General features: G+C 40.8%; 1 protein-coding gene and 1 long non-coding RNA gene across 2 annotated transcripts in view; one reads left to right on the top strand and one right to left on the bottom strand.

Annotated features, from left to right (window-relative positions):
- LOC117771924 (neuropeptide Y receptor type 1-like) overlaps window positions 1-20,245 on the top strand; it is a 29,938-nt gene extending 9,693 nt beyond the window's left edge. The window contains 5 exon segments of the mRNA XM_034602839.1: window positions 17,238-17,841; window positions 18,401-18,565; window positions 18,568-18,644; window positions 19,438-19,584; window positions 19,758-20,245. Of these exon segments, the coding sequence (XP_034458730.1) occupies window positions 17,533-17,841; window positions 18,401-18,565; window positions 18,568-18,644; window positions 19,438-19,584; window positions 19,758-20,202 (1,143 nt within the window). The 5' untranslated portion in view covers window positions 17,238-17,532 and the 3' untranslated portion in view covers window positions 20,203-20,245.
- On the bottom strand, window positions 1,875-24,107 carry LOC117771976. Its single transcript, XR_004615686.1, has 3 exons — window positions 23,809-24,107; window positions 2,481-2,485; window positions 1,875-1,913 (listed from the first exon to the last, which is right to left on the bottom strand). It is a non-coding gene; the product is annotated as an uncharacterized LOC117771976 (long non-coding RNA).
- Window positions 24,108-25,063: the final 956 nt, after the last annotated feature.

Below are 25,063 nucleotides of genomic sequence, written 5' to 3'. Positions count from 1 at the left end.
TATGACAGCTGAGCACACGACTCCGTGTCCTGCATGAACTAACGCGATGCTTCATTTCTCAGCAACTCCTATAGGTGCACACTCAAGACTGTCCTTACCAGCTCCATCATAGTGTGGTATGGAAACAGCACTGCCCATGACAGGAAGGCCCTCCAGCGTGTAAACAGAATTACACAGCTCATCTCAGGAGTCACCTTCCCCTCACTCCAGGACATTTTTTCACACCAGGGTCATAAGAAGGGCACAGAACATCGTCAGGGACAGCACACATCCCCAACACAGCCTCTTCCCACTCCTGCCATCAGGCTTGTGAATACACACTGCTCCTAACCACCAGTGTGACAATAGAACTTCAGAAAACACACACAATAATGCACAATGCACTTTGTGATCTGTTGCAATAATGTTCGCTGCTGAAGCTGCTCATTGCACAAAATACATCTATATCCACATAAGTATGTATGTATATATGTATGTACATATACAGCTTTGTATAGCAAAATAAGTTTCATTGTATGGTTCAATCCCTGTTTTCTGGTGCATATGACAATAAAGAATCTTGAATCTTGAAACTCGATCTTGTGTTTGTTGGAGTACGTCAGTATTTTTTCATCAGAGTTATAAATTCTCCACACACAGAGAGAAATTCTTGAGAAAATCGTGCAAGAATGAAATGTAAACTGGTTAGAACTGTATCAGCAAAGTAATCTGCAGTCAGTAACATATATGAATACACAGTCACTGAGGCATAGTGTTTCTTAGATTTTTGCCTGTGTCTGCCTGTCAGCTAACAACAAGTTCTGCTCAGTCTTACTCTCGCTTGTCTCTATTAGATTCTAATGATGTGTTAGTGGTGTGAGTGGCCCATGGCTGGTCTATCAGTGGCACAAAAGAAATCAAGCATGTAATTTGTTATGAACTATGATATGCTTGGTCCGAAACTAACTCACTCCTGCTCAGCATCTGATTCCAGGTGTGGTCCTGCCTCGGGTTTAGATGGTTTCCTCCCACACTTTCACACACTCCAGCTGAACTTGAAAGGTTTAAGGTTAATGCCTTTGGGCATAAATTTGGTTATCAGATTTTTTTTTTGAATATTAATATTTAAAATATTAATATTAAATAATAACTTTAATTGATTAAAGTTACCTCAGGGCAAAACCCTTCAAAGGAATGTAAAAGATAGCCAATTTATCATTTAAGTCGCATGAAAGTACTAACTACAAATTTGGAACTCTGATTAATAATTAAATGAATAACTATAACCAAAATTACCATATAGGTAGTTAGCAAAGTTGAAGGTTATGGAGTTCTTGACAGTATAGAGGTTGGCAAAATTCACACTTATGCAACATTAATGAAGACAACATTTGTTAAAGAAAAACATTTATTATGAAGATAATAAAAGTATAAAAACACAAACTACTAAAAGTGTACTTACTATATAAAGATGTGTATGTGAGTACGCATGTGTGTGTGTGTGTGTGTGTATATGTGTGAGTGAGTGTCAAATGGCAGCTGGCCAATATGAAGACAAAAGACCCCCTGGAGTGTTTACACCATGTAGCTGAGATCACATGTATGTGTTAAGTTTGGGAAGATGTGTGTGTGTGTGTGTGTGTGTGTGTGTGTGTGTGTGTGTGTGTGTGTGTGTGTGTGTGTGTGTGTGTGTGTGGTGTGTGTGTGTGTTGGTGGCAGGTTAGAGAAAGTAGTTAGTTGGATGCAAAGAAAGACTGTGAAGAGCATAACATAACTAACATTGTTTGTTGCTCTCCTCACTACGAGCTAAAAATCACGACTGTTTTGCTGTCCTGGCTCCTAAATGGTGGAACGAGCTCCCCAATGACATCAGGACAGCAGAAAGTTTACACATCTTCCGCCGCAAACTAAAAACACATCTCTTCCGACTATACCTTGAATAAAAGTTTAAACAAAAACATTTAGAGGCACTTACTTATAGCACATTTTAGTTTGGCTTTCTTGAAGAAATTGTAGTTTTTTTATTCTTGTTGTTCTGGGTTTGTACCCTCATGGTTGAATGCACTTATTGTAAGTCGCTTTGGATAAAAGCGTCAGCTAAATGAGATGTAATGTAATGTAATGTAACATTAACTTTCAAATAACTTATAACAAAAATATCACAGCAACACAATTCAAACTTATAAACATCACACAGAATAGAATAAACAGTATTTGCTTAGCCTAGTATAATTATTAAACCCAGTTTTGTTACCCGTCCATTAAAAGGGGAAAACGTTGATGTGCTGTTGAAGTCCAGTGAAGTGGTCTTGCGGCTTGTGGCTCCTGTTGCTGTGGTTCTGCTGTGGGATGCAGCTCTTGTGCTGAAGTTCTTAGGCTGGCTCTCGCGTCGCTGCCTTTTGGAAGGTTTCAGCAGTCTGCTCCAGGCAGGCCTGCTTGAAGGTTGGTAGAGCTTGGATAGGGAGGAAGTTTCCCTGGCTGGGTGAGCTGGAGAGCTACACCTCTCCTCCAGGAGGGTTGAGTGGAAAGAGAAGGAAGAGAGAGGGAACTGGGCTTATATTGGCCTGGTGGCCTCGTGGGGCATGGGGCCCAGAGTGACCAATAGTGGTTGAAAGTTGTGTCCAGGGGCAGTTTTAACACCTAAGTATGAAGTTGAAGCACCCTGGGAGACTGAGTGCCACCGGGGAGTCGCGGAGCGAAGGTGTGATCTAATTAGCATATGAATACGCCGCGAAATCGCTTGTGAGAACTTATCTCACTTCACCATTGGATGAAACCACAGACCTTTGAAACGAAAAGTCACTCGTGATTGGCTGGTAGATCTGTTGCTGTTGGTCACCCTGGGTCATTATAATACACACGTGGGTAAACCCCTCCCACACAATATTAATAATAATAATAATTAATACATAGTTATTATTACAAATGTATTTATTAATATTAATTATTAGTAAGCCTTTACTAAAAGCACTGTAGTTACTGAAGACTATACATTTATTCATGTGATGCTTAATGTTATATGTTGAACATATTGTAGAGGGAAAAAAACATTTACAAGGCACATGTTGAGTCAAAGCTTTATTTACATACAGCACAAATATTGTAAAAACACAACTGGCCTAGCCAGTGAAAAACTAATCAGGTGAAGCTTGAATTGTCTCTTTGGTCGCCTCTGGGTCATAAGTTCTCTGTGGGACTCTGTCCGAATCTGCTCCAGTGTGTAGACGTCTGTGGTGGGTAGCTGTGAGATTCAGTGTAGCTTCTAGTCTTATTTGAAGTATGGCACACAGGTCGGTGAGCTCCTGGCTGTGGAAGGATGGATCCATGTCATCTGCCATCAGGCTGTGAAAACACAATGATGAAATGGATCAGATAAAGTAAACCTAGACAAAGTATTTTATACAGCACAGCGCATCTCTTCTTAATCTTACCCTTGCTCCGGTTCGTGGCGCCAGCCATTGGCCTCAGAGGTGTGAAGACAACAGACAGTTTCCTATAAAATACAACAGGACAAAAAGTCGCGTTTATGAAAAAACTTAAAGAGAACAAACTCTTAAATTTAAGCAGTTTGTACATATTTAAACGTACACTAGTTCTGCTCAAGCACTCGATGCTCTCTTCTTCTTTTTGCAACTTTCTCGCTAATCCCACAGTTGTTAACACGCTATTCAGATCTAAGAGTTACTTAGGTAGCTTAGCAGTTAGCAATGGCTTCTCTCTGTAGCTTAGCTCTTACCGTAATTTTAGGAGTGTGCGCCGTCTTTTCCGCTTCGAGTCCTCCACACTGGCCCCGCGGCTTTGCTTTCCAACGCAGTCATCCTCTCCTCCAGGGAAACAGTGTTGTGTCAACTTCAGCAAGTTTTTTACACCAAAAACGATTCGATGAATGACTCTATTCATCGAACCACGCAAAACTCGAGCCGGTAGTTGCTTGTCTGCGGGAGACAGACGCTTCATTCACGAGGCTGTGATTGGACGAGCCCTCTAACGTGATGACGTTAACGACTGACGTGGCATCTTCAGGAATGGACGTATTCACGATCTGAGTGTGACGTTTTCAGAGTAAACTTCACAAATGACCTTTTCACTTTTGAAGCAGCGGTTATAACAGTTTTTAAATTGTACTTTACATTTATATAGGATGAGTATGTGACTGAGGACCAGTTTATTCTTTCTAGTGTTAAGTTAATGTACTTACATGATTCTTGCTGTTCTGTGTCTGTACCCTCATAGTTGAATGCACTTATTGTAAGTCACTTTGGATAAGAGTGTTTTAATGGAATACTGGGAAAGTTTAATAACAACAATAGGACAGTTGAAGTCCAAATTATGAGGCAATTCCGCAGAGTCAACAGCTTAGTATGCCATGGACATGTGAATATGGTGCTGAGTCTTTCCCAGTAGTTTGGGAGGGACAAATGTTTGGGACTTTGTCACGCGATGACACAGCTGATATGCTTTATGTGAAGCACAGTGTTTTGGTGTCAGCAGAAAGACTTCTCTTAGATGTATCATCAGATGTACCCTGAAAATTGTATCACTGATTACACTCATTATAGCATACTTACTTATATAAGGCAAATCTATTCAAGCTACAATTTATGATTCTATAATTATACTAAGCCTGATGTATTTATAGGAGCGATTTTCTTAAAAGGAGTTAGTACCTTTTAGAAAAAGGTGTAACCTCTGTACCACTGAGTGAAACTATCCTGATTTGCATTTGTTAAGATCACAGTTTTTCCATTTACATGTGAAAGCCCCCCCATAGACCTAGGAGCAGGGGGGTCAACTGCCAAGCTTCTCGGGCTTGTAAAACTGCCCGAAACTGGAACCCCTCGTCAATTCCCGGCAGTTCCTGGCAGTTTTCTGTGCTGCCTGTAGATTCCTGTGAACAGTCGTTAACCTGAACTTCCATAGAAAATTTACAGGGGCACTCACTGACACAAATTCTTCTTTCATGCAGTGTATAGTTCACAAATACTAGGTCCCAACAAAAGTTTTAAAGGTTATAAATGTAGTTGTCATAACATTTATTTCAGTGTACATACCATAGACTGTAAATAATGATGGGTGACACTTCTCCACTTCCTCCCACTATCCAGAAATGAAGCCAAAACCACCTAAAATGAAAGAAACCATCTGGTCCGTGTCCCTTCCTTTAACATGGCATGGTTATTGGCTATACTCCAGCCAGCAAGTAGACTCCACAGAACCATGAAGCTGCACCATTCTCCTCCTCAAACCGTTCTTCAATATACTGTCACTGTTTATTTGTTGTGTGCTGGGCGTTGTGTGCAGAGCTTTTTGTAAAACAGTCCATGGTGCAGAGTGAAGTTAGGAATCATTGTGTTCTTCCTCTCTAGTTTATCAGCAGTGAATATTTTATATTCAATGTTTTTCATAAAGTGAAACTGAATTTTTCATTATTATTGTTCCCTTGTGTGGCTTATACAAGTATGAATACTTCACTGAACTGTTATTTTTTCCAACATTGCATTGCTATTTCAGAGGTCTGTTAAACAACAGACACAATCGTCAGACCCCAGTTCACAACTTTTCAAAATAAAAGCTCTGTAATCCATTTAATATAACGAATTAACAAAATGAATCCGTCAATGTCTGTCTCAGTCCGATATGTAAAATTTTGACCAGCGGTTTGAACCAGTCACTGACCATTGCTGTAGTTTATCTGAGGACGTAAAAGAACGTGTTCAGTTCAGTCTGCAGACTAAAGGCACAGCCCCGTCCCCACTGACTGCTACAGAGCACTGGTGCCTGTTTATTCAATTGTTATTATTGAATGTATTGTATTTCTAATCACAAAACTTGGCACAAGCACTTTTTCAGGCAATTTACAATAGACATACTAAGTGTAAAGTCATAAGATCAAGATTCGCAAGATATGTGTTCCACATACAGACAGAGGGGCCGACATACAAACAGATAGACAGACAGAAAGAAAGACATTTGTGGATTTAGTAGGTAGATTATTATCATTATTATTATTATTCTTGTATTATAAGAATAATAAAATCGCGAATGTTAATTTCAGGTCTATGATGGGAAAATCAAACATGACACTTCTTTCAACCCTTTCCATATAAAAGACACAGTTTCCTGCACTGATTATGAACATTGGCGTGTGGGGTAAATATAGAAGTGCACAGTAGTCCAGTGCATGTAAATCCGGGGGATAGTGGGGTGAGATAATAGAAGGGTAAATCTTAACTCAAAATGTCAGAGTACCTTGATGCAACCTGCGATCACACATGAAACATGACTTCATTCTTCACGTTCATGAAAGGCTTTTTTTTATATCTGGCAGCGTGTGGTGAGGATCTATCTACTTATTAATCTACTTGTTTCCACTCTATTTATAAGGAAGGGAAAGACTCATGCAAGAGTAAATGACAGAGGCAAAAGTGCAGAGGCCAAGCATGAGCATGAGTATTAACACACTGCTCTGCTCTATGCAACAGCAGAGTAAATGAATGGAGCCTCACATCCTCTCTCATGCAGTCTCACCCCGGTCTTTGGGGCCAATTAGGAACATCGCTCATAAATAAACATTTGTGTTATGAATATGAAACGACTAAAGTTACATCAGATCTGTGTGTTTATAACTCTCTCTTTCACATGTATTCAGATACTTTAATGACAATTTACCTAAGGCTTACGACTTAATGCTCTTGTAAATAACCGCATAGACGAGGACCATAGACAATATCAAAATATTAAATGGGATTACTTTATACTCCTCCTCTATCCCTTCTCTCTTTCTAACACCCTACATCTGTCGTCCTTATATATTTTAATATAGTTATTGTTTGAATAGGATTTTAACAGGGACCAGAGGGCACATAAGGGACTGTTAGCCCCCTGGCTGGACTGATCAAAGGTTACCTGGCTTTAGTCCGTGATGGATCTGACATCTGCTGGATGAAGGGCTGAGCAGATCCCCCTACATCAGCACTGGTGGCATTAACACACTGCCCTTGTTGGGTTCTGGAAAATGTATTGAAGGTTCCGAAGGGCTTATGCCTCAAGGATGAAGCCTGATGTTGGGATCAATCTATTACCTCACTGTGAAGTCTCTGTGTGTGAGATATGTTAACATGAAACAAGTTGGTGGCACATGAGGCAGGCATTAGAGGGATCCATCATTAATCATCACGCCTCCTCCCTGCATAACCGGAGGGACAGTGGTCCTTCGTTTATCACAGTGTCATGGCAACTAACTCGAAGCGAGGCACTGAGATGATGATGATTAGAAACTGATCTGATTCATGAGACTGTACCGAGATGGACACAGGGTCATTTGCATAATGTTATGGATGTGTTCTGGAAGCTGGTGAAAGGAGATCTCAGGCAGCAGCTGATGTCTTATGCAGAATGATGTCTTAATGTAGACTTGATGCAATCAAGGAGACCAGAAGGTGAACAATATACAAACGCTAAACCAGAGTAACATGAGCAATTGTCACTCCCCAAGTCTGAAGATGTCTCCCACAGCATCCCCATATATCTCTCTCTGCTTGCGTCACCCATTCTAATAGCACATCCATGAATGGCTAGAACTGCTGTCACTCTCTATGTTACATGTAGGTGTTCGCATCCTATTGGATAGTTAAGCCTAAAGTATGCATTCCTAAATCACATTGTGTCCCTAGTCTCAAGCAGTATTATTTTTCTTTTGATAAATTCCAGACTTGTCAGAGAGCAACAGATTGGAGTGAGAGGCTTTGGGCATTTGTAATTATACCGAGTATAAATCTTGCAGCTGCATATGAAATGTATCTGTGAGATCGAGATACAAATGCTTCTTTTTGTGGGATTATCATTACAGATTCATTTTAAACGCCAGATCAGGCTGCCAGCAGACCATATTTAGATAAGACTGTGACTGGGGAAACTTTGAAGTAGCATCAGAGGAGGTGGGGATTGTTGTAAGTAGAGTGGGTGAGGCTTTGACGAGTATCTTGTTTGATCTCCAGCAGCCTGTCTTCTGCTGTGTGGGATTGCATAAGACAGAAAAAAAAGAGATGTGAGTGTGTGTGTGTGTGTGTGTGTGTGTGTGTGTGTGTGTGCAAGCAGTATCGTTGCTGTTCTGTTTGTTGAAGAAATTAGGTTGTGTATACTCCCACGGTTTTTGCATGGTATCCACACTGCTGTCACCAGTGATTGATGCAGATGTAAAAGGACTATGAAATTAGTATGATACACCTGTTCCAATTGAAAACCTATTGAAAATAAGTTCTTCCATCTTGCCCTCGGGACTAAATCTTCCAACAGTTTTTAGCAAATCTCGACACAGTACTTGTCAAAATGTGGTTCAATAATTCATGAAAAGGTGCAGCTCTGTTTCTCATTCTGAGTTTCAGGGCAAATAACTGTCTGTCTAGTGTGTCGGTATTTGACAGTCAAATTCAATCAGGGAAAGAAGTGTGAATGTGCCATCCTGCATCAATGTGACAAGCACATAAGCAGAGATTTTCCTGCTCTTTGTGCCATGTCGTCCTTGACTTTGCCCTCGTCCTTTTATTTTTGCCAGAGTTGCCTGTCTCACCCCTTCAGGCTCTATATTCATTGTGTGAAAGTATTCTCCTGAGAGCCGCTAAGACACTTTAAATCCTAACCGACATGAAACCTCAAGGATAATTCACCCATTCTGACCGACTGGTCCATTTCAGCAGTCCCTCTCTGCTATGCTGTACTTCTTGGGTCCACGGCATATTGTCTACAATCAGTATTAAGACTACAGAATCAATTGGGCCTCCTGATAATAGAAATCATTGGGCATGTGCCAAAGCTTCATTACAGCATTAAAATGTAGCTTCAGGATGCCTCTGTGACTGGGGCACTCTATTTTTCAAATAAAGTAAACCATTATGAAGGTTTTAATCCAACACGGATTAAATAGCAATACTATCTGGCTGCCCCAGCTCCACATTCAGAAAACACTGAAGTTATTTATATCTCTGCAGCCAGAACACTCACATTCACCAGAAAACGTTTTTTGAAGCCCCCATCATCTTACTCTCTTCACTGCTTAAATGTAGAAGACATTTGACAACATTACAATTACATTCACAACATATTATCACACAAATCATTATGACACACATGCCTAAGACAAAGCCTGCAATATCTTCAAATCTCACACAGATTCCATATGAACGAGGCGATTGTCAGCATTTGTATTTCCCCACCTGTTCGAGCTGTTCTCCTAGTGATACATGGAGGGTGGTCTGTGGTTAGTCTTTTCAAATACAAAGCAGAACAAGTGTTAATAATTGTATTTTTCTGACCTAATGTTAGTTAAAAATGTTAGTGTGCTCAGAGACCCACCAACCTATTACAGTATAATACTAATGTGAATTTAAAGTTGGGAGGTGTGAGTGTGGTTACAGGTGCATAGATATAGCCATGGAACACCCGCTGTTCTGCAGATTTAATATAAAATAAGCTGCTCTATCAGGGTTTTGTGCTAACATTAGCAGGTTACTCTTACTCAGTCTTTTATTTTTTTATTTGGGTTAAGGATGTTCACACAACTGCATCTCCCACCAAACTATTTTACTCTTGGGCCCAATCCCATTTTTCTTTCTCCCTACCTCTACCCCTTGTTTTAGAGGGTTATCTTGCCCTTGAAACGGAGTCACAAGGGGTAGTGGTTAAAAACTTCTACTACGAAATTGGGTCAGCCCTTCAAGAAGCTGTTACATCATCAGTAGTCATCGCGGGAACACGACACGTCATCAGTAGTCGATGATGTTACCAGACCAATGCTATTGCTTGCAGTTACATGACAAGCCTATACTATCCTAATGACATCCATGCTAATGCAGGTGAATCAATGACATTTGCTTCATCCAATGGAAACTGAAAAGCTTGGATGCTATGCATTATTTCATGTATAAATCAAAAGCTCATTGCTTCAGGCTACTAGCAGTGGTTTGTATGCAACACTGCCAGGACACTTTTGTTATTGGAGGAGCAGTTAAGTTCAGTAACCTGTCAAAATACAGGATTATCATGCAATAACCATGTAACTTTAGCATGCTAGCGTTGGCATGCAAGCGTTAGCATGCTATAAAAATAACCATAATACATGCAAAACAATATTAAACTAAGTTATTACAACCATTACTGACCATTCCGTGAAGAAGGATGAGATTGTTCTATATTTTAACACAGACACTTTATTCTCACTTTACAGCAGGAGCAACAACACTCGCATCACACACTCTGCAGTCATCAGCGTCACCTACACGTTTTGCACACTTCCCACAAACACCTATGTGTACTATGTCACACACTGGCTTTTGTCCCACCTCCTCTCCTTTTGTTTACTCTCCTACTGCAATCTCTACAGCGACTTATCTTACATCAAATTCAAAACAATAGAACAGTATTCAGATTACTCATTACCAACAAGTAATTTACTAAAAATAGGCCCATAATTCTTTTTTATAAAACATCAAGAGGCAACTTTCACAGAACGTTTTGGTTACAACATGGAATGTTACAATTCAGGATTCCTTTTTTTGCGATCCGCCTACACCCTGACTCAGGTTAAAGCTTTTGCACAGTTCAGTGACTGACCCAGTCACCAAACCTGTCCGGTGCTCTTTGGGCCAGTGGGGCCTCCAGAGAGATGTAGTGGACAGAGAGGGGGGGGGGGGGGGGGGGGGGGGGGGGGGGGGGGGGGGGGGGGGGGGGGGGGGGGAGGGGGGGGGGGGGGGGCTCATAACAGCACAGTGTACTGAAGTAATTGGCGGTGGAAAGAGTGTCCAGAGTATCCTGGATATGTGGCAGGGGATAAGCATCCTCTAATAGTCCTTTCATTTAGGGGTCTATAATCCACACATAGTCGTGGGCTTTGGTCCTTTATCTTCACCATTACAATTGGTGCAGCCCAGCTGCTGTTGCTGGGTCATGCTACTCTGGTCTCTAGGCTCTGTTGCACTTATTGATCTGCTGCAATCTGTTTGTCTCTGGCCATCCTGCATGGTGGCTGTTTCACAGGTGGCCCTGAGGTGGTCAGGATATCATGCTGCCACTAGGCTAGTGCGGCCAAGGTCTGTGGGTCCAGTAGAGAAGACATCGCCATAAGATTGTAACACGCTGGCTAGCCTGACTCGGTCCTCCTCAGACAGGCAAGCACAGCTCTAAGCATACAGGTCCTGTAGGTGACTGGGTACAGAAGTAGATGGGGGGTCATTGGGCTCAGGTGCCGCTTGGGCCTAACCCAGCTCCCCAAACACCTACAGACCGAGACCTCCTCATGCCAGGCTGGCTATATTCACACCGGTCAAACTCCACGCTCCGTCGCGGTGCTGCTCCACAGTTTGCGGCTGAGCTGGGTTGAGCTTGTAATCCTGGGGCGGCTGTGGGTAGAGCAGTCGTCCTCCAACCTGAAGGTCGGCAGTTCGATCCCCAGTCTTCCCCATCTGCATGCCGAAGTGTCCTTGGGCAAGATGCTGAACCCCGAATTGCCCCTCATGAATTGCTGCTAATAGATGCACTGTATAAATGTGTGTGTGAATGGGTGAATGTAAAACTCATATAAATACAATACCATTTACCATAATACTGTGTTTCATGTTGAGATATTCATGGGGTGAAAGGTGACACGATGCATAGGCTGAATCAGTCGGGTTTGCTGACAAAGAGTGACTATAGTCCATTGAAATGAAAGGGTTAGCTGGACGAATCGGGTTATAATCTGCCCCGTTATGCACAGCTTCTACTGGGGTGGATTGCCATGTTCATTAAACAGTCACAATTGCGCTGAAAAACGCTCATAAAACTCACTGTCTGTGGGCACTCGCTGATTTGTCGGCGTGATGAAAGGGTTCGAGGGCGCCAATGATGGCATGCGGCCGGCGTGGTCTGCTGCCTCCAGGTGCAGCTAACATTAGCTCCATGCTATTCATGAAGCGGTTAGTTCTGTAGCCACGTCTGTAGCCACGTACTGGCAAACTTTTCTTTTTCCGTACTTCTTCTTGAAAAGGATCCCGGACGAGCCCCCAGTGTTACCTTTCTAAGGCCAGTATCTCGGCTCCGAACCGTAGTTGGAAGCTCACAGTTTGTTTGGCTCGCTGTCTGGCCGGTAACCAGCCGTTCATTCCATGAAGAAGGATGAGATCTTCTATATTTTAACACAGCCACTTTATTCTCGCTGTACAGCAGGAGCAACAACACTCGCATCACACTCTAGGCGGTCATCAGCATCACACCCATGTGCCGCACGTTTTCCCAAAACACCTAGGTGTACTACTTCACACACTGGCTTCTGTCTTTAAAGGGGCAGGCCAAACTTGTAACAACAGTATACATATGCATTATAGGTGTGTGTGTGTGTGTGTGTGAATCATGTAATTATATCTAATCTTTTAAATAAGTCTCAGCTGGAAAAAAGTAAAAAGAGATTAGTTATTAGTTGATAATATTAGAGCTAAATAAATCTGTTACAGTTTTCATTCCACCAAAAGATTAGAATTTTGTCTATATCCATTGTTAAATTTCGCACTGTCACTTACATTGATCGAGAGAATTGAAAGCTTGAGCTAGTGAGAATTTGTGATGGCCCGCTCCATTGGCTTCGAGTAAAGCTTTGTTAAAATAGATGATATTATTCTTTATGCAGTGTAAACAATGAATTTGTAATGGCTCTGAGATAATGAACTTGTAGAAGTTTCTTTTCACTTTTTGTGTGTCTGTGTGCTGGAATTGGGATTAAAGGTTGTGTAACATATTCATATTTTACATACTTTGATAATGCTATGAAGATACTAAAGACTAAGCTTGTTTGTGTGTGTGTGTGTGTGTGTATGTGTGTGTGGCTGTGGCTCAGGAGGTAGAGTGGGTCATCCACAATCCAGAGGGTCAATGGTCAGTCCCAGTCTCCCCCATTCAGCGTGCCGAAGTTTCCTTGGGCAAGACACTGAGGCACAAATTATCATCATGACTAGAAAAGCGTTATATAAATACAGACCATTTATCATAAATAAATCTATGATGTACTTAGAAAAACAGGTTAGGTACAGTGCAGTAAAATGACAGAAATAGTTATAACATTAGCTAAGCTTAACATTGCATGCATTGTATCTTCTTACCTGGGGAATAAAATTTGATAGTTTAATTTTAATCTCTCTTCATTCTTGTCATATTCCCTTATAATAATAATAATGATAATAATAATAATAATAGTAATAATAATAAACTTTACTTGTATAGAATCTTTCATACATGAAATTGAACTCAAAGTGCTTTACATACAAAATAAAAAACATGTTAAAATGCAATTCAAATAAGAAGAGAACAGATTTAAGAAACATAAGGACATGTTAAAATCACATTCAAAAGAAAAGAAAACCAAAATGAAAATTAAATTAAATGAAAAAAATGCCTAAAAACAGAAAAGAGAGAAAGTGATCAAGTATATTAGGGCGTAGGATTGTGGGCAACTGCAAGATCTAGTCAAAGGCTGAAGCAAAGAGAAATGTTTATCCCAGTATAGGTAACCATTACAGTAATGTAATGATTTCCACCATCTCAACACAAATACAGGGTCGCAGCTGTGTGGTCAGCTGAGGTAATGTGACACTGTCATGTCAAAGAAAGAAATATTTTAAATACAAAAGGGCAGCGTCGTCATCAAGGGTTAACTTGGCAGGACCCAGGGCACCCACTGCCCTTCTCCACGTCCGTACAAATACATGTCATGCACTGCATCTCTTAAAGACCTCACAACAAATGAAGTTCAATTATGGAATCTCAAGAAGTATGGTGCACTGGCCAACATGTACAAATTATTCTCTTACATCCTGTGACTTTATTTTTCTATGATAGCCTGCTTGAATGTCCTTGCTGTGCTGTTTTTAATTAATACGCCAGTACAATGCTAGTGTGTTTGTCTACAGCTTTGTGGTCAATATACCTTCTGCACAGCTGGAGCTTAGAACCGTATCAACAATGTATCAGTATATATCAGTATGGTTACTTCATCACCCACTTAGATCATCTGTATAAGTGAAATGAAAACCTTTGACAAAAGAGAATGATAACTGTCATAATACTAATCTGTTATTAGTATTATGATGAGAACCAATGTTTGAAACCAAGGAACCTAAAGCCCAGTGGGGACAGGTTTAACAGTACAGATAGAGGTGGGATGATGAAAAATCTCAGCACTCCTCTGCAATTCAATTTACTGTTCTGGATGACATTTTAATACTGGGGAAGTGACAGAATCTGGTATGTAACAGACATGGACATTCAGCAGGACAAAGCAAAAAGTGAGGGAGTTGGGCACAGAGTTGAAGTTGAGGCTAAGATGGATATTGATATAATTGAGTGTCACTTACACTTCCTGAGGATATAGTTATCTCTGATGTCCATCCTGAATAAACCTCCATTAATCCACCCAAGAATCATACACCCACTGACTCGATCACAAAGGCTTCTCAGCACAAAACGTTGAGGGAAAAATGCTATTCTTAAATGGTATCTGGCAGTGGTTTATGTCCTAAAAGGTATATATCTATGTCTGTCTGTCGGGGATGGAGTCCAGGTGAATGTGTGTGCCAGATGTAATGAAATTCCCTTTGGGTATTCCTGATATATATCGCATTCATAACAACGTGGGATCAGGTGACCTTGACCTTTTGAAGGATTAAAGGATTCCATCAAGGAGTCCCGGATATATCATGTTCACAAGGCAAAAAAATAGCTTTTTCTGGCCAAATTTGAAGGAATTCACTCAAGTCTTTCTTGAGATATTGCGTTCTCAAGAATGGGATGGACGGACAGATAACCTGAAAACATATCTGGCTGTCGTCAGTGCAGAGATATAAACACTTCAAGGGATGTCAGACTGTTTTTGCCACCAAAGCAGAGAGGATGGAAGAGACCTGATTGATGTGTGATGAGCTCAGTCTGACTGAAAAGTTTGTTTATAATTGTGGGAAACATTAAACGGTGTGTGGATAATTTTCTAATGAAATACATTAGAGGCTTTAGTTATTTCTCATGATGTTAATCTGAGTTGCAGTGATAGAATAAGGGACAAAGTATCAACGCTGTCGTGTTTTATCAAAGAATCTTTGTTAGTGCGATAAACTGGAACAGTAAAAACATTCCACTGATCACTCAAAATATCTGTTCTCTTTTTTCCCTTTCAGGATAGGATGACTCTGGTTTACAGTGATCTGATTGGTCAGTAGTAGTGTTGGTTACCTAGGTGATTCACCCTGATCAGAAGTAGGACTGAAAAGCCAAAGTAAAACCTTAAGTTACTGATGCTCACAGATAATGCTTTGTATACAGGCCCCTGAACGTGGGATTGCTACAATACCCTTACCAGCCATACTGTATGGAGCTAAATTCATGCCAAAACTTAACAAACAAAATACAAATCCCCTATCACTCACTTGCAAACACAGTGTGGTTTAAAAATACACTAAATACACAAATGCATTTTATTTCGCGAATACAAAACGCACCTGATGAACAAATACATTGCATATTTCTAATAAACTATGGCTTTAGAAACAAATAGTCTTCATACACTTCATACAAGTACAAAAAAATAAGTGCAAACAAAATATGTCCTACACCCCAAAACATTTATTTACTACAAGTACAACAAAATCCCATTAAGTTTGGTTTTGGCATGAATTTAGCTCCATGTACTTGTCGCATTTGAATCTATGGAAGGGACCTCAAAAACAGCTGTGAATGAAAATGTCATCATTACTCGCAATAGCTTTTCACACACTGTGGTTTATCAGTCAAATCTTTTTTATTTCTTTAAGATTCATTTTGGGAGGTGGAGGGGTGCGTAGGAGGGGCATGTGGTCCAAATCCCTGCCAGGCTTTGGCATCATGCCAGCTTATTGTGCTCTGTGAATGAATTAACATTTAATTCCACATTAACTGACATAGACCTGTCAAGCAGTCACTGTAAACATGGAATGTTCACTGATGAAACAGGATGTCATCCAAAGCAACTGGGTCAAACTGTTCTCTTTTCTTATCTCAGGAGCTCTGTCACGTCATAAGTACAAGATGCTCTGAGCTGTGTTTAGCTTGAACCTTTAGCACTTCTTGTGTGACGACTAACAGTGGTACACTTTGTTTATATTGTAGAATTTTTGCCAGATGCTGCCCTTTTCCAGGAATTGAATGCAAGTTTTTTAGTCTGTACAAGCAGCTCGATGATGAGGTGGCTGATATTTGAATAATTCTAGTTGTTCTCATATGGAAGATATACTGTATAGATATACTACCATTAGAGATCTAGTTGTCTTCACGATCGAATTGGGATTCCTGCTTCAAAAGTCGCCTGCAAATGTTGTTACAGATGTCCCTGGTTTGTTCTGCATGTGCTTTTATCAAAACCTGCAGCACTTTGACACTGCACAGGCTTATCACTGAAGATCTATAGAGAAACAAATGGGCATCTGTAAATTTTAATGAAATTAGATTCATTGTGAACAAGAGAAATAGATTTTGGCTTAAACCTCGACAGACGCCTTGGAAGCAGTGGAGGGAAGAAAAAGTGAGTTTTTGAGTGATGTCACAAGTGGGTGGGTGATGCAAGTGAGTCAATGTGGATGTACGGTGACACCTGTGAGTGTGTCTCATCCTTTGGCAGCCCAGTCACTCAGGGCCCAGAGGAGAGACAGGGCTCTCCAGAGATCGAGCCATGTGCATGTATGTATATGCTAATGTGATTGAGAATTTGATAGACATTGTAATAAGTGGATTGTGCGTTGTGCCAGCAGTAGATGTTACAATGCTGCGATGTACGGGAGACTGTTAATAAACTGTATCAGTCACATGTTGCAGAAAAGAAAGCTAAAGAGAGACTCTGCATTTGTTTGTAATATCATGAACCTATCTCTTTGTAATTCTAAGTATATGAGAAATGTTCTGCATGATTACATTATATGTCTGTGTGTGTTTCGTTTTATGCATATATAATATGAAGTGGAGTTTGGTAATATACTGTATACAGACACAGTCAAATTGACATCTATGTAAAAGGGGGAGCATGCATGATAGAGCAGACGACATTGCTGTGTTATACATCAAGCTTCTGATTGCAGAACAATGGCCTGCAGTGAATGTTCATGATGCAGTGTAGAGCAAAGATGGCATAATGAGGGGTCTGCTTAATGAGAGCTGTCTCAGTTGTCCAATGAGAGCTACTCTTTCATTATTCTCATGTTTTCTATGTTTTGCAGGGAAATCTTGATGCTGAGGTGCTCCACTGGGATGCTGACAGTGGAGGAAAAAGGGGACAGCATCTATATTTGAATCACTCCTTTCCTCAGTCACAATCCCCCAACTCCAGCAACAGAACATTGATTACAATATATCACTGGCAGTGTTCCGCCTGTCCTCTGCCTCCATCATCCTGTCTGCTTGTACACTGTGTTTGAACAGACTTAAGAGCAGTCTTCTCCAGTTGAACCCTGACCACCGACACACTGTACCCCCCTCACATCACCCCCTCCCTTCCCTCGCCTCTATTTTGCCATGTCCAACGACAGCAGCCTCCCTGGTGTCTGGGAGGCCTCGGATTGGGCAGACACCTCTCAGTGCCCACCCTCGGTGGGCGGGGCAACTTTTTTGATTGTGGCTTACAGCGTTGTCATAGCAATTCGGGTTCTAGGTAACGCAGGCCTGGTGTTTATCATTGCTCGGCAACAGGAGTTGCGCAACGTTACCAATATCCTAATCGCCAACCTGTCATGCTCCGACATCCTGATGTGTGTGGTGTGTCTGCCTGTTACTGTCATATACACATTGATGGACCGCTGGGTACTAGGAGAGGCCCTGTGTAAGGTCAGTGTACCACACACACACACACACACACATACACACACCATCGTCAATTTTATTGATTATAATAACTCACGTTCAAATGTTATTGGCAACAGTAGAACAGGTTAGTGTTTGGCGTCTAGGCTCCGACTTAATCACCCCCCTCAATATGATTACATAGATGATGGGAGTGATGAGCAAATACTTGTAACCCCCCTGTCGGAGCCTAAAGGTGGATGCTGGGGTGGTGGAGGGGCTGAAGCAACTGGCATAGGGGCAAGCAAAGGGAGTGATGGGAAACAATCTCTGCTTAAATGGACCGCCTAATAAGGTGTCCACTACAGGTGTGTATTATAGATGATTGTGGAGAGTGAGGTATGTGGGTGTATGTCACATGATTGGAGCAGCGCAGCTCGAGTTGGCTGCCTGAACTAGCTCGCAGGCGTCGCCCTATTAATAATAATAATAGCAATGCTTAAACATTTCAGTCCAAAGCCTAGCAGTATTTTCCTATTGATGTTATTTTCAGTTTTAAAACATTCAATCTGGTAAAACTTTGTCTTTTGTCTTATCTGTCTAGGTGACTCCCTTTGTTCAGTGCATGTCAGTGACGGTTTCTATCTTCTCCTTGGTGCTGATTGCTCTGGAGCGTCACCAGCTGATACTCCATCCCACTGGCTGGTCCCCCGCTGCTGGCCACTCCTACCTGGCTGTGGGTCTGACATGGCTGGTTGCCTGCTTCATCTCTCTCTGCCCTTCCTCTCCTTCAACATCCTCACTAATGACCCCTTCCAGAACATCAGCCTGCCCGCCAATCCCTTCAGGTGAGAGGGGATATTTGGTGTACAGGTGTGGGCAGATGGAGCATTGTGATGGTACATATCACATCTTTGCAGTGTCATCAAGCTCTAAACACCAACAATACGGTGCTACATTAATGGGGCAACTGCTGAACAATATCTGATTTCAGCAGATCCTTTTATGCCGCTAAAGACCTTTTTAGACATGGGATACACAACATGACTGTCTTCACCTGTCTTTAAAAATATTCAGACGTATTCCTTATGTAAATGTTCCCTTAGGCTTCATTCAGATGCGTCCTGTCTCATCATTGATAAATGATAAAAAACGTATTCTGCCATTAATACCTCAAATATTTCATAACATATCAGTTTTTGACTGCTTACAGACATTGATACAACTCATAGTCTTCTTGAAATTATATGGCACGAAATCATAACACCTGTTAGACATTATGATGTTTCGGACCTTTGCTTGAGGAAATTCTCTCTAACTGGACTTCTTTTCATTTGAATTGAATACTATTGTGCTAGAGTTTGCTGCATTAGTGCAGCGTGTTCGCTTATATATTAAAAGAGTTAATACTCAATACTTTAGTTTGTCTTGCAAAGAGAGTTGGAAAAGTGACTTTAGACGAGAATAAGAACATTAAGATATCATGGAGGAAAGTTATTACAATGCAAGTATGTGCAATCTGACAAGCTCATAAACTGTTTAAGAACGAGTGACAATAGAAAAGATTGCAGTTAGTTATAAAAGCTTTTCTCTTTTTATTGTCTTGACTCTTTCCCTGTGCAACATCCCTCTGTGTCTAAGGGACCATCTGATCTGTATGGAGCTTTGGCCGTCAGATAAGCATCGTCTCGCCTACACGACTTCGCTGCTGCTCTTCCAATACTGCCTGCCTGTTCTGCTGGTGCTCCTCTGCTACCTCAGGATCTTCCTACGCCTGAAACGACGCAGGTCACGTAGCTTTACTTTCTCTCATAGTGTGAGAGCATCTTTGTGTCATTCAATCAAGATAACGTTTTTTGGGTGCTATATTTATGTATGACATTGTCATAATTCTGCCTTAGGTGAGATATGATATTTCACAGTGGATTGTATGACAATAGGCATCATGCTGTTTTGTGCAGGGACATGCTGGAGCGCAGTGGGAGGACACGGGGAGCCCAGAGGATAAACGTTATGCTCTTAGCCATCGTCATAGCCTTCGCTTTGTGCTGGCTGCCTCTGAATGTCTTCAACACAGTGTTTGACTGGCACCACCAGGCCCTACCCGACTGCCAGCATGACGCTGTTTTCTCTGCTTGCCACCTAACAGCGATGGCCTCAACTTGCATTAACCCCGTGGTGTACGGCTTCCTCAACAGCAACTTCCAGAGGGAGCTGAAGTCAACGCTGCTGCGCTGCCAGTGTGGCAACCAGGCAGCAGAAAGCTACGAGAGCTTTCCTCTCTCCACTGTGGGCAGCGAGGGCTTGACGAAAGCCACCTCCCTCAACAGGATGGGATCAGTTTCTTCCCCGAGACCTGAGATCAGCTCAGCATTTCCAGTAAAAACAATACCAGCTAACACCTAATAATGAGAACTGTCAAGCTGTGGCTGGGAGGTAAATGGCTTGAGATTGGCTGAAACTTGAACAGTGGATAATAATCATTTCCCAAGCAGCTTTCTGAGATCTATAAGCAAGTCATATACAACTTCACTTCATTTCCATAACTTTCTTGAGAGAGCTGCACATCTTATTGACTCAGACTGACTGTTTGTGGACAGGAAAGGACAAAGTCATTAGCTGATGGAGCTTTATATTCCAGACTATGAGACAGGGATATTGTGAATGGATTCAAAGAAATGGAGCATGTTGAGAAAGCAGAAGAGTTGTTAGGGGGGGGGGGGCAAAGTGTTGGGGACAAACAAACTGAAGCCAGACTCAACAAAAACAACACAACACACAATATGCCAATTCTGTAGCCTTCATCGAACTGCTGAGCAATGCTAAGCCTGCCACAAAAAATGTAGCCTCACGTGTCTAACTGACTGTGGCAACTTTCATGCCGTTGCCAGGGGAAGCAATAAAAGGTCTGACCTACACCACACTTACATGTAGTTAGCCATCTCCGTTTCTCATGACAAGAGCGGCAGAAGCCCTGGATGTAAGCTCGTCCTCAGATCACTTGACGGGCTGCTGGATCTGTAAATCGAGTCGGTCCGGACCGAGCTCCTTTTTCTCTCTCTCCTTGCAGGGTCCTTCATGAGCAAATCAATTGAGTCCACTCCAAGAAATGGCTTGTGAGTAGTGATGTCACAATGACCTATCTATCTGTCAGGACCCCCAGCCAGTTTGTATATTGCTCACAGTTGTAGTTTCCAATTCAATTTTTATTATATAAGCACCAATCTCATCCTTATCTCAAGGCATTTTACATGGACGGTCAACTCCCTCATTAATTGCAAGAAACCTCCAGCAGAACCAGACTCAGTGTAGGCGGCCATCTGCCTCCACTGGTTGGCTGTAGCAGAGAAAAAATGGGGAAGTGGAGAGGTGGGTGAAAAAGGGGGGGAGATAAGAGCGAGAGATAAGGGAGAGGGGGAGGCGAGGGAGACCAGGAACATTTGTGTAATCATCAGGTTTCAGCTCTGACAGACTAGTTGTTACAATGAAAACAATAAGGGTCATAATTATGGATGTCAAGATGTTATTAATGATAGCAGCAACAATTCATATAATAATAGTAATAATAATAATAATAATAGTTTGTTATTGTCTGAATCATTCAGCTCTGGAGTCAGAGATACCAGCAGAGAGATAGAGAGAAAGAGAGAGAGAGAGAGAGAGGATATGGGAGGGAAAAACACAAAGTTAGTGACATACATACAGAGGGAGCGAGAGAGAGAAGTGCTCAGTGCATGATGGGAGTTCCCAGCAGTCTAGACCTATAGCAGCATAATTTAGGGATGGCTCAGGACTCACCTGATCCAGCCCTAACTATAGGCTTTATCAGAAAGGAACGTTTTAAGTCTAACCTTAAATGTAGAGATGGTGTCTGCTCCAGAACCCAGAGTGGGAGCTGGTTCCACAGGAGAGGAGCCTGGTAGCTGAAGGACTCTACCTCCCATCCTACTCTTACAGATTCTAGGAACCACAGGAGAGGAGCCTGTGTTTGGGAGCGAAGTGATCTATTTGGATAATATGGGGTTATGAGCTATTTGATATATGAAGGGCTTTATTGTTAAGGGCTTTGTATGTGAGGGAGCAGGATCTTAGTTTTATGTAATTTGGTGGATCCTGATCGTGGTGGCCTGCTGATCGTGGACTATGATTACAACAGGACTGCTTGATATATAATATTTCTCCTCAGATACTCGACCATTACTGACAATAATCCATCAATTCATTGACCTTTCATTATACTACAAACTGTTTTCCTCTAATCAATGCTGTAAATATGTTTATCTTTCTGATGTTCTCCATTACACTAGTCTTACAGGGTTTCTACGTTCTTTTACCCTGTTAAAAGTTTTTTTGTTTTTCCTTACTCTTTGAGGGTTGAGGCAGAGGATGTCACACCTTGTTAAAGCCATATGAAACAAATTGTTATTTGTGAATATGGGCTGTACAAATAAAATTTGATTGATTGATTGATCTTAAATTAAATTCAGAATTTTACAGGGAGCCAATGCAGAGAAGCTAAGACAGGGGTGAAATATGATCTCTCCTTCTAGTTCCTGTCAGCACTTGTGCTGCAAGCAATTCGGATCATTCTGGAGGCTTTTCACAGACTTACTGGGACTTAGTGTTGGGTCATCCAGGCCTTGATGTTCTTGAGACATTCCTGAAGTTGGACTAAGTGATTAGATTCTTCAGGCTTCATAGACATGCACAGCTGGGTGTCATCTGCTTAACAGTCAAAGTGTATGTCTTGCTTTCTGATGATGTTGCCTAAGAGAAGCATATATAAGGAGAAGAGTATTGGTCCAAGGACAGAACTTTTGTGGAGCTCCATCACAAACTTTCTTGTGCATGGAGGAGTCATTGTTACAACTTGAAATCTATCTGATAAATACGATTTAAACCAGCCTAATGCTGTTCCTTTAATCCCTACATGTTCCACTCTCTGTAACAGAATCTTATGATCTATGGTATCAAATGTAGCAACTAAGATCCAGCAGGACAAGTATAGAGACAAGTCTATTATCTGAGGCCATGAAAAGGTCATTAGTAAACTTTTAACAGTGCTGTTTCTGTGCTGTGATGGATGCTAAATCCTGACTGAAAGTCTAAACAAACCATTACTATCTAACTAATCACATAGCCATGGTTATCAACAGTGGGATACCTCTTTTGTCTCAACTCTGTTATACTTTCTATTTGATTCCTGTTTAACTATATTGGTTGCCTGTTTGTGGATTTTAGAGCTATAGAAGTAGTAGGCAAATTAAATGCATTTACATTTTGTAATACAGTACAACTGTTGTGTTTACAAAGGAATGATAATACATAATAGGTAATCGCAATAGATGTATGAAAATGTTTTACTTTTACGTTGAATTACTTATTGCTTAATTACAAAGGAAATTGACAAATTACAAAACAAGAATCCAATAAGATCATAATTGCAACTAGAGCTGTAGTGTAATATCATCTTCAATGTTTTGTCCCAAGTATTGATATTTATAGCTATGTGTAATTGTCTTGAAATAAATCTTCAATATAATTTATCATGAGTAACATTATCAAAATTACAATATAGCTAACCATCAACCAATTCAATCAGATGCTTACATTTCTATATTCATATGTCAAATTTGTCTTATTTGGATCAATTCACCAACCACCCATGTTGGTGAGAATGAAGATCACAAACGCAGGATGTCAGAGTCGCTGTATCTGCCATGATGTGCTGTGCATGCAGTCATGATTTTGGCGCTGGGTTGGCCATGTCATGTGACATGACATCACTACTCCCGATTTGGGAACTAACCGCTATACTATTGTAGAGTTGCAACCCTCTAAACTTCAAGGTCGCCATAATTTGCGAATGAAATTCTATTCTTGAGGCAGGGGATCCATGAAGTCAGACAGAAGTAGCAAAATCAATTATGTCGGCTGAAACGGCAGATTGTGGGATATTATAGATTAGAGCTGTTTATATTATTTAAAACTCTGGTGTCGGGGCTCACACACAGTATGTGTGATCTGTAACCACACATAATAATGTAGCTAGCCAATGATATGCTAACTTTGCCTTGGAGGTAATACTAAGGGAGTAGGCGTACTAACATTTTCACTGTAACATAAGCAGATATACAGAGAATAATTCATTAAATACCTTTTGCTCCTCCTTTTGAAAAGGTGATAAAAATGTAGAACCTTCCAACCTACATACTCTTCATTTTACAGACCTGATCTAAGTCCTGGTATAAGAGTCGTGCATAGTTATAAACCAGTAACTAAACTATTGTTGGACATTTGGACATTTGATTGTTTGTGAGTGGGGACTATCAAAAGGTCAATTGTAATAAAAATATATAAAATGTGGATGAAAGAGGTGAGACAGAAATAAAGAAGAAAAAGTACTTAAGGAACTCAAACTTGACAAGTTGAAAGAATCTAAATCTGAAGAATGTTTTAAAACTGTGGAATTCAAAACAACTTGCTGAGATACATGTAGTTTATATGTAACTTGCAAAGTGTAAATTGTATCGCTATGATAGTGAACAATGTTGATGTCAAAGTGAGTGTGGTGGTTTTAATCAGTAGTTGACTTAAATACAGTTGAAGTAAAATGAGGCTGCTGAACATTGTATTATATAACTCATAAAGTCTTCTTTCTAAAGAGGACTTTAGAAACGTGAAATTGCCTCTCTCCTGTTTTCAGTGGCTGAGTTATGAACCGATAAAGTGTATGAGTGACTTAGTTATTGATGCCACTCAGCCTTAATTCTTTCTGAATGAGATGTAACTTTGTAGAAATGTTTAAAACACTGAGGTATTGTGCATTTTGTAGAAGTTGTCACCCGACATCAAGCTAGAAATTAGGAAAATTCTTCATAATAAAAACAACACAAAAACTTTGATTAATTTTGATTTAAACCACAAAGTGGTGCCTGCGGTATCCCCTAATTCCCTCCAGCTCTCTATTTCAAAAGCAACATGTATCATCTTACATTGCAGTTGTTAATTCTTTATGTTAATTACCCTCTACTTTAATTATAGGATTTCGATTGTACAATTATTCTTAGTAGGCGAGTAGAATAATTATTCTCTTTCCACGTTCATGTTTATTTTTTATAATTTGCCTTTTAATTTTTTTTTTTTTTTTTTATCATGCTGCATGAGCTGGGACACTATCAGAGAGTGCAGCTATATAACTACGGCTGGCTTTTTCTTCTTTGTTGAATTTGGTCAGTTTATGGCCATAAAGTAAGTTTATGTAACT

Source organism: Hippoglossus hippoglossus, chromosome 12 (genome assembly GCF_009819705.1).
Source record: "Hippoglossus hippoglossus isolate fHipHip1 chromosome 12, fHipHip1.pri, whole genome shotgun sequence".
Lineage (NCBI taxonomy): Eukaryota > Metazoa > Chordata > Actinopteri > Pleuronectiformes > Pleuronectidae > Hippoglossus > Hippoglossus hippoglossus.
Note: the sequence above shows the minus strand (reverse complement) of the source record. Positions and strands in the feature narration are given on the sequence as shown.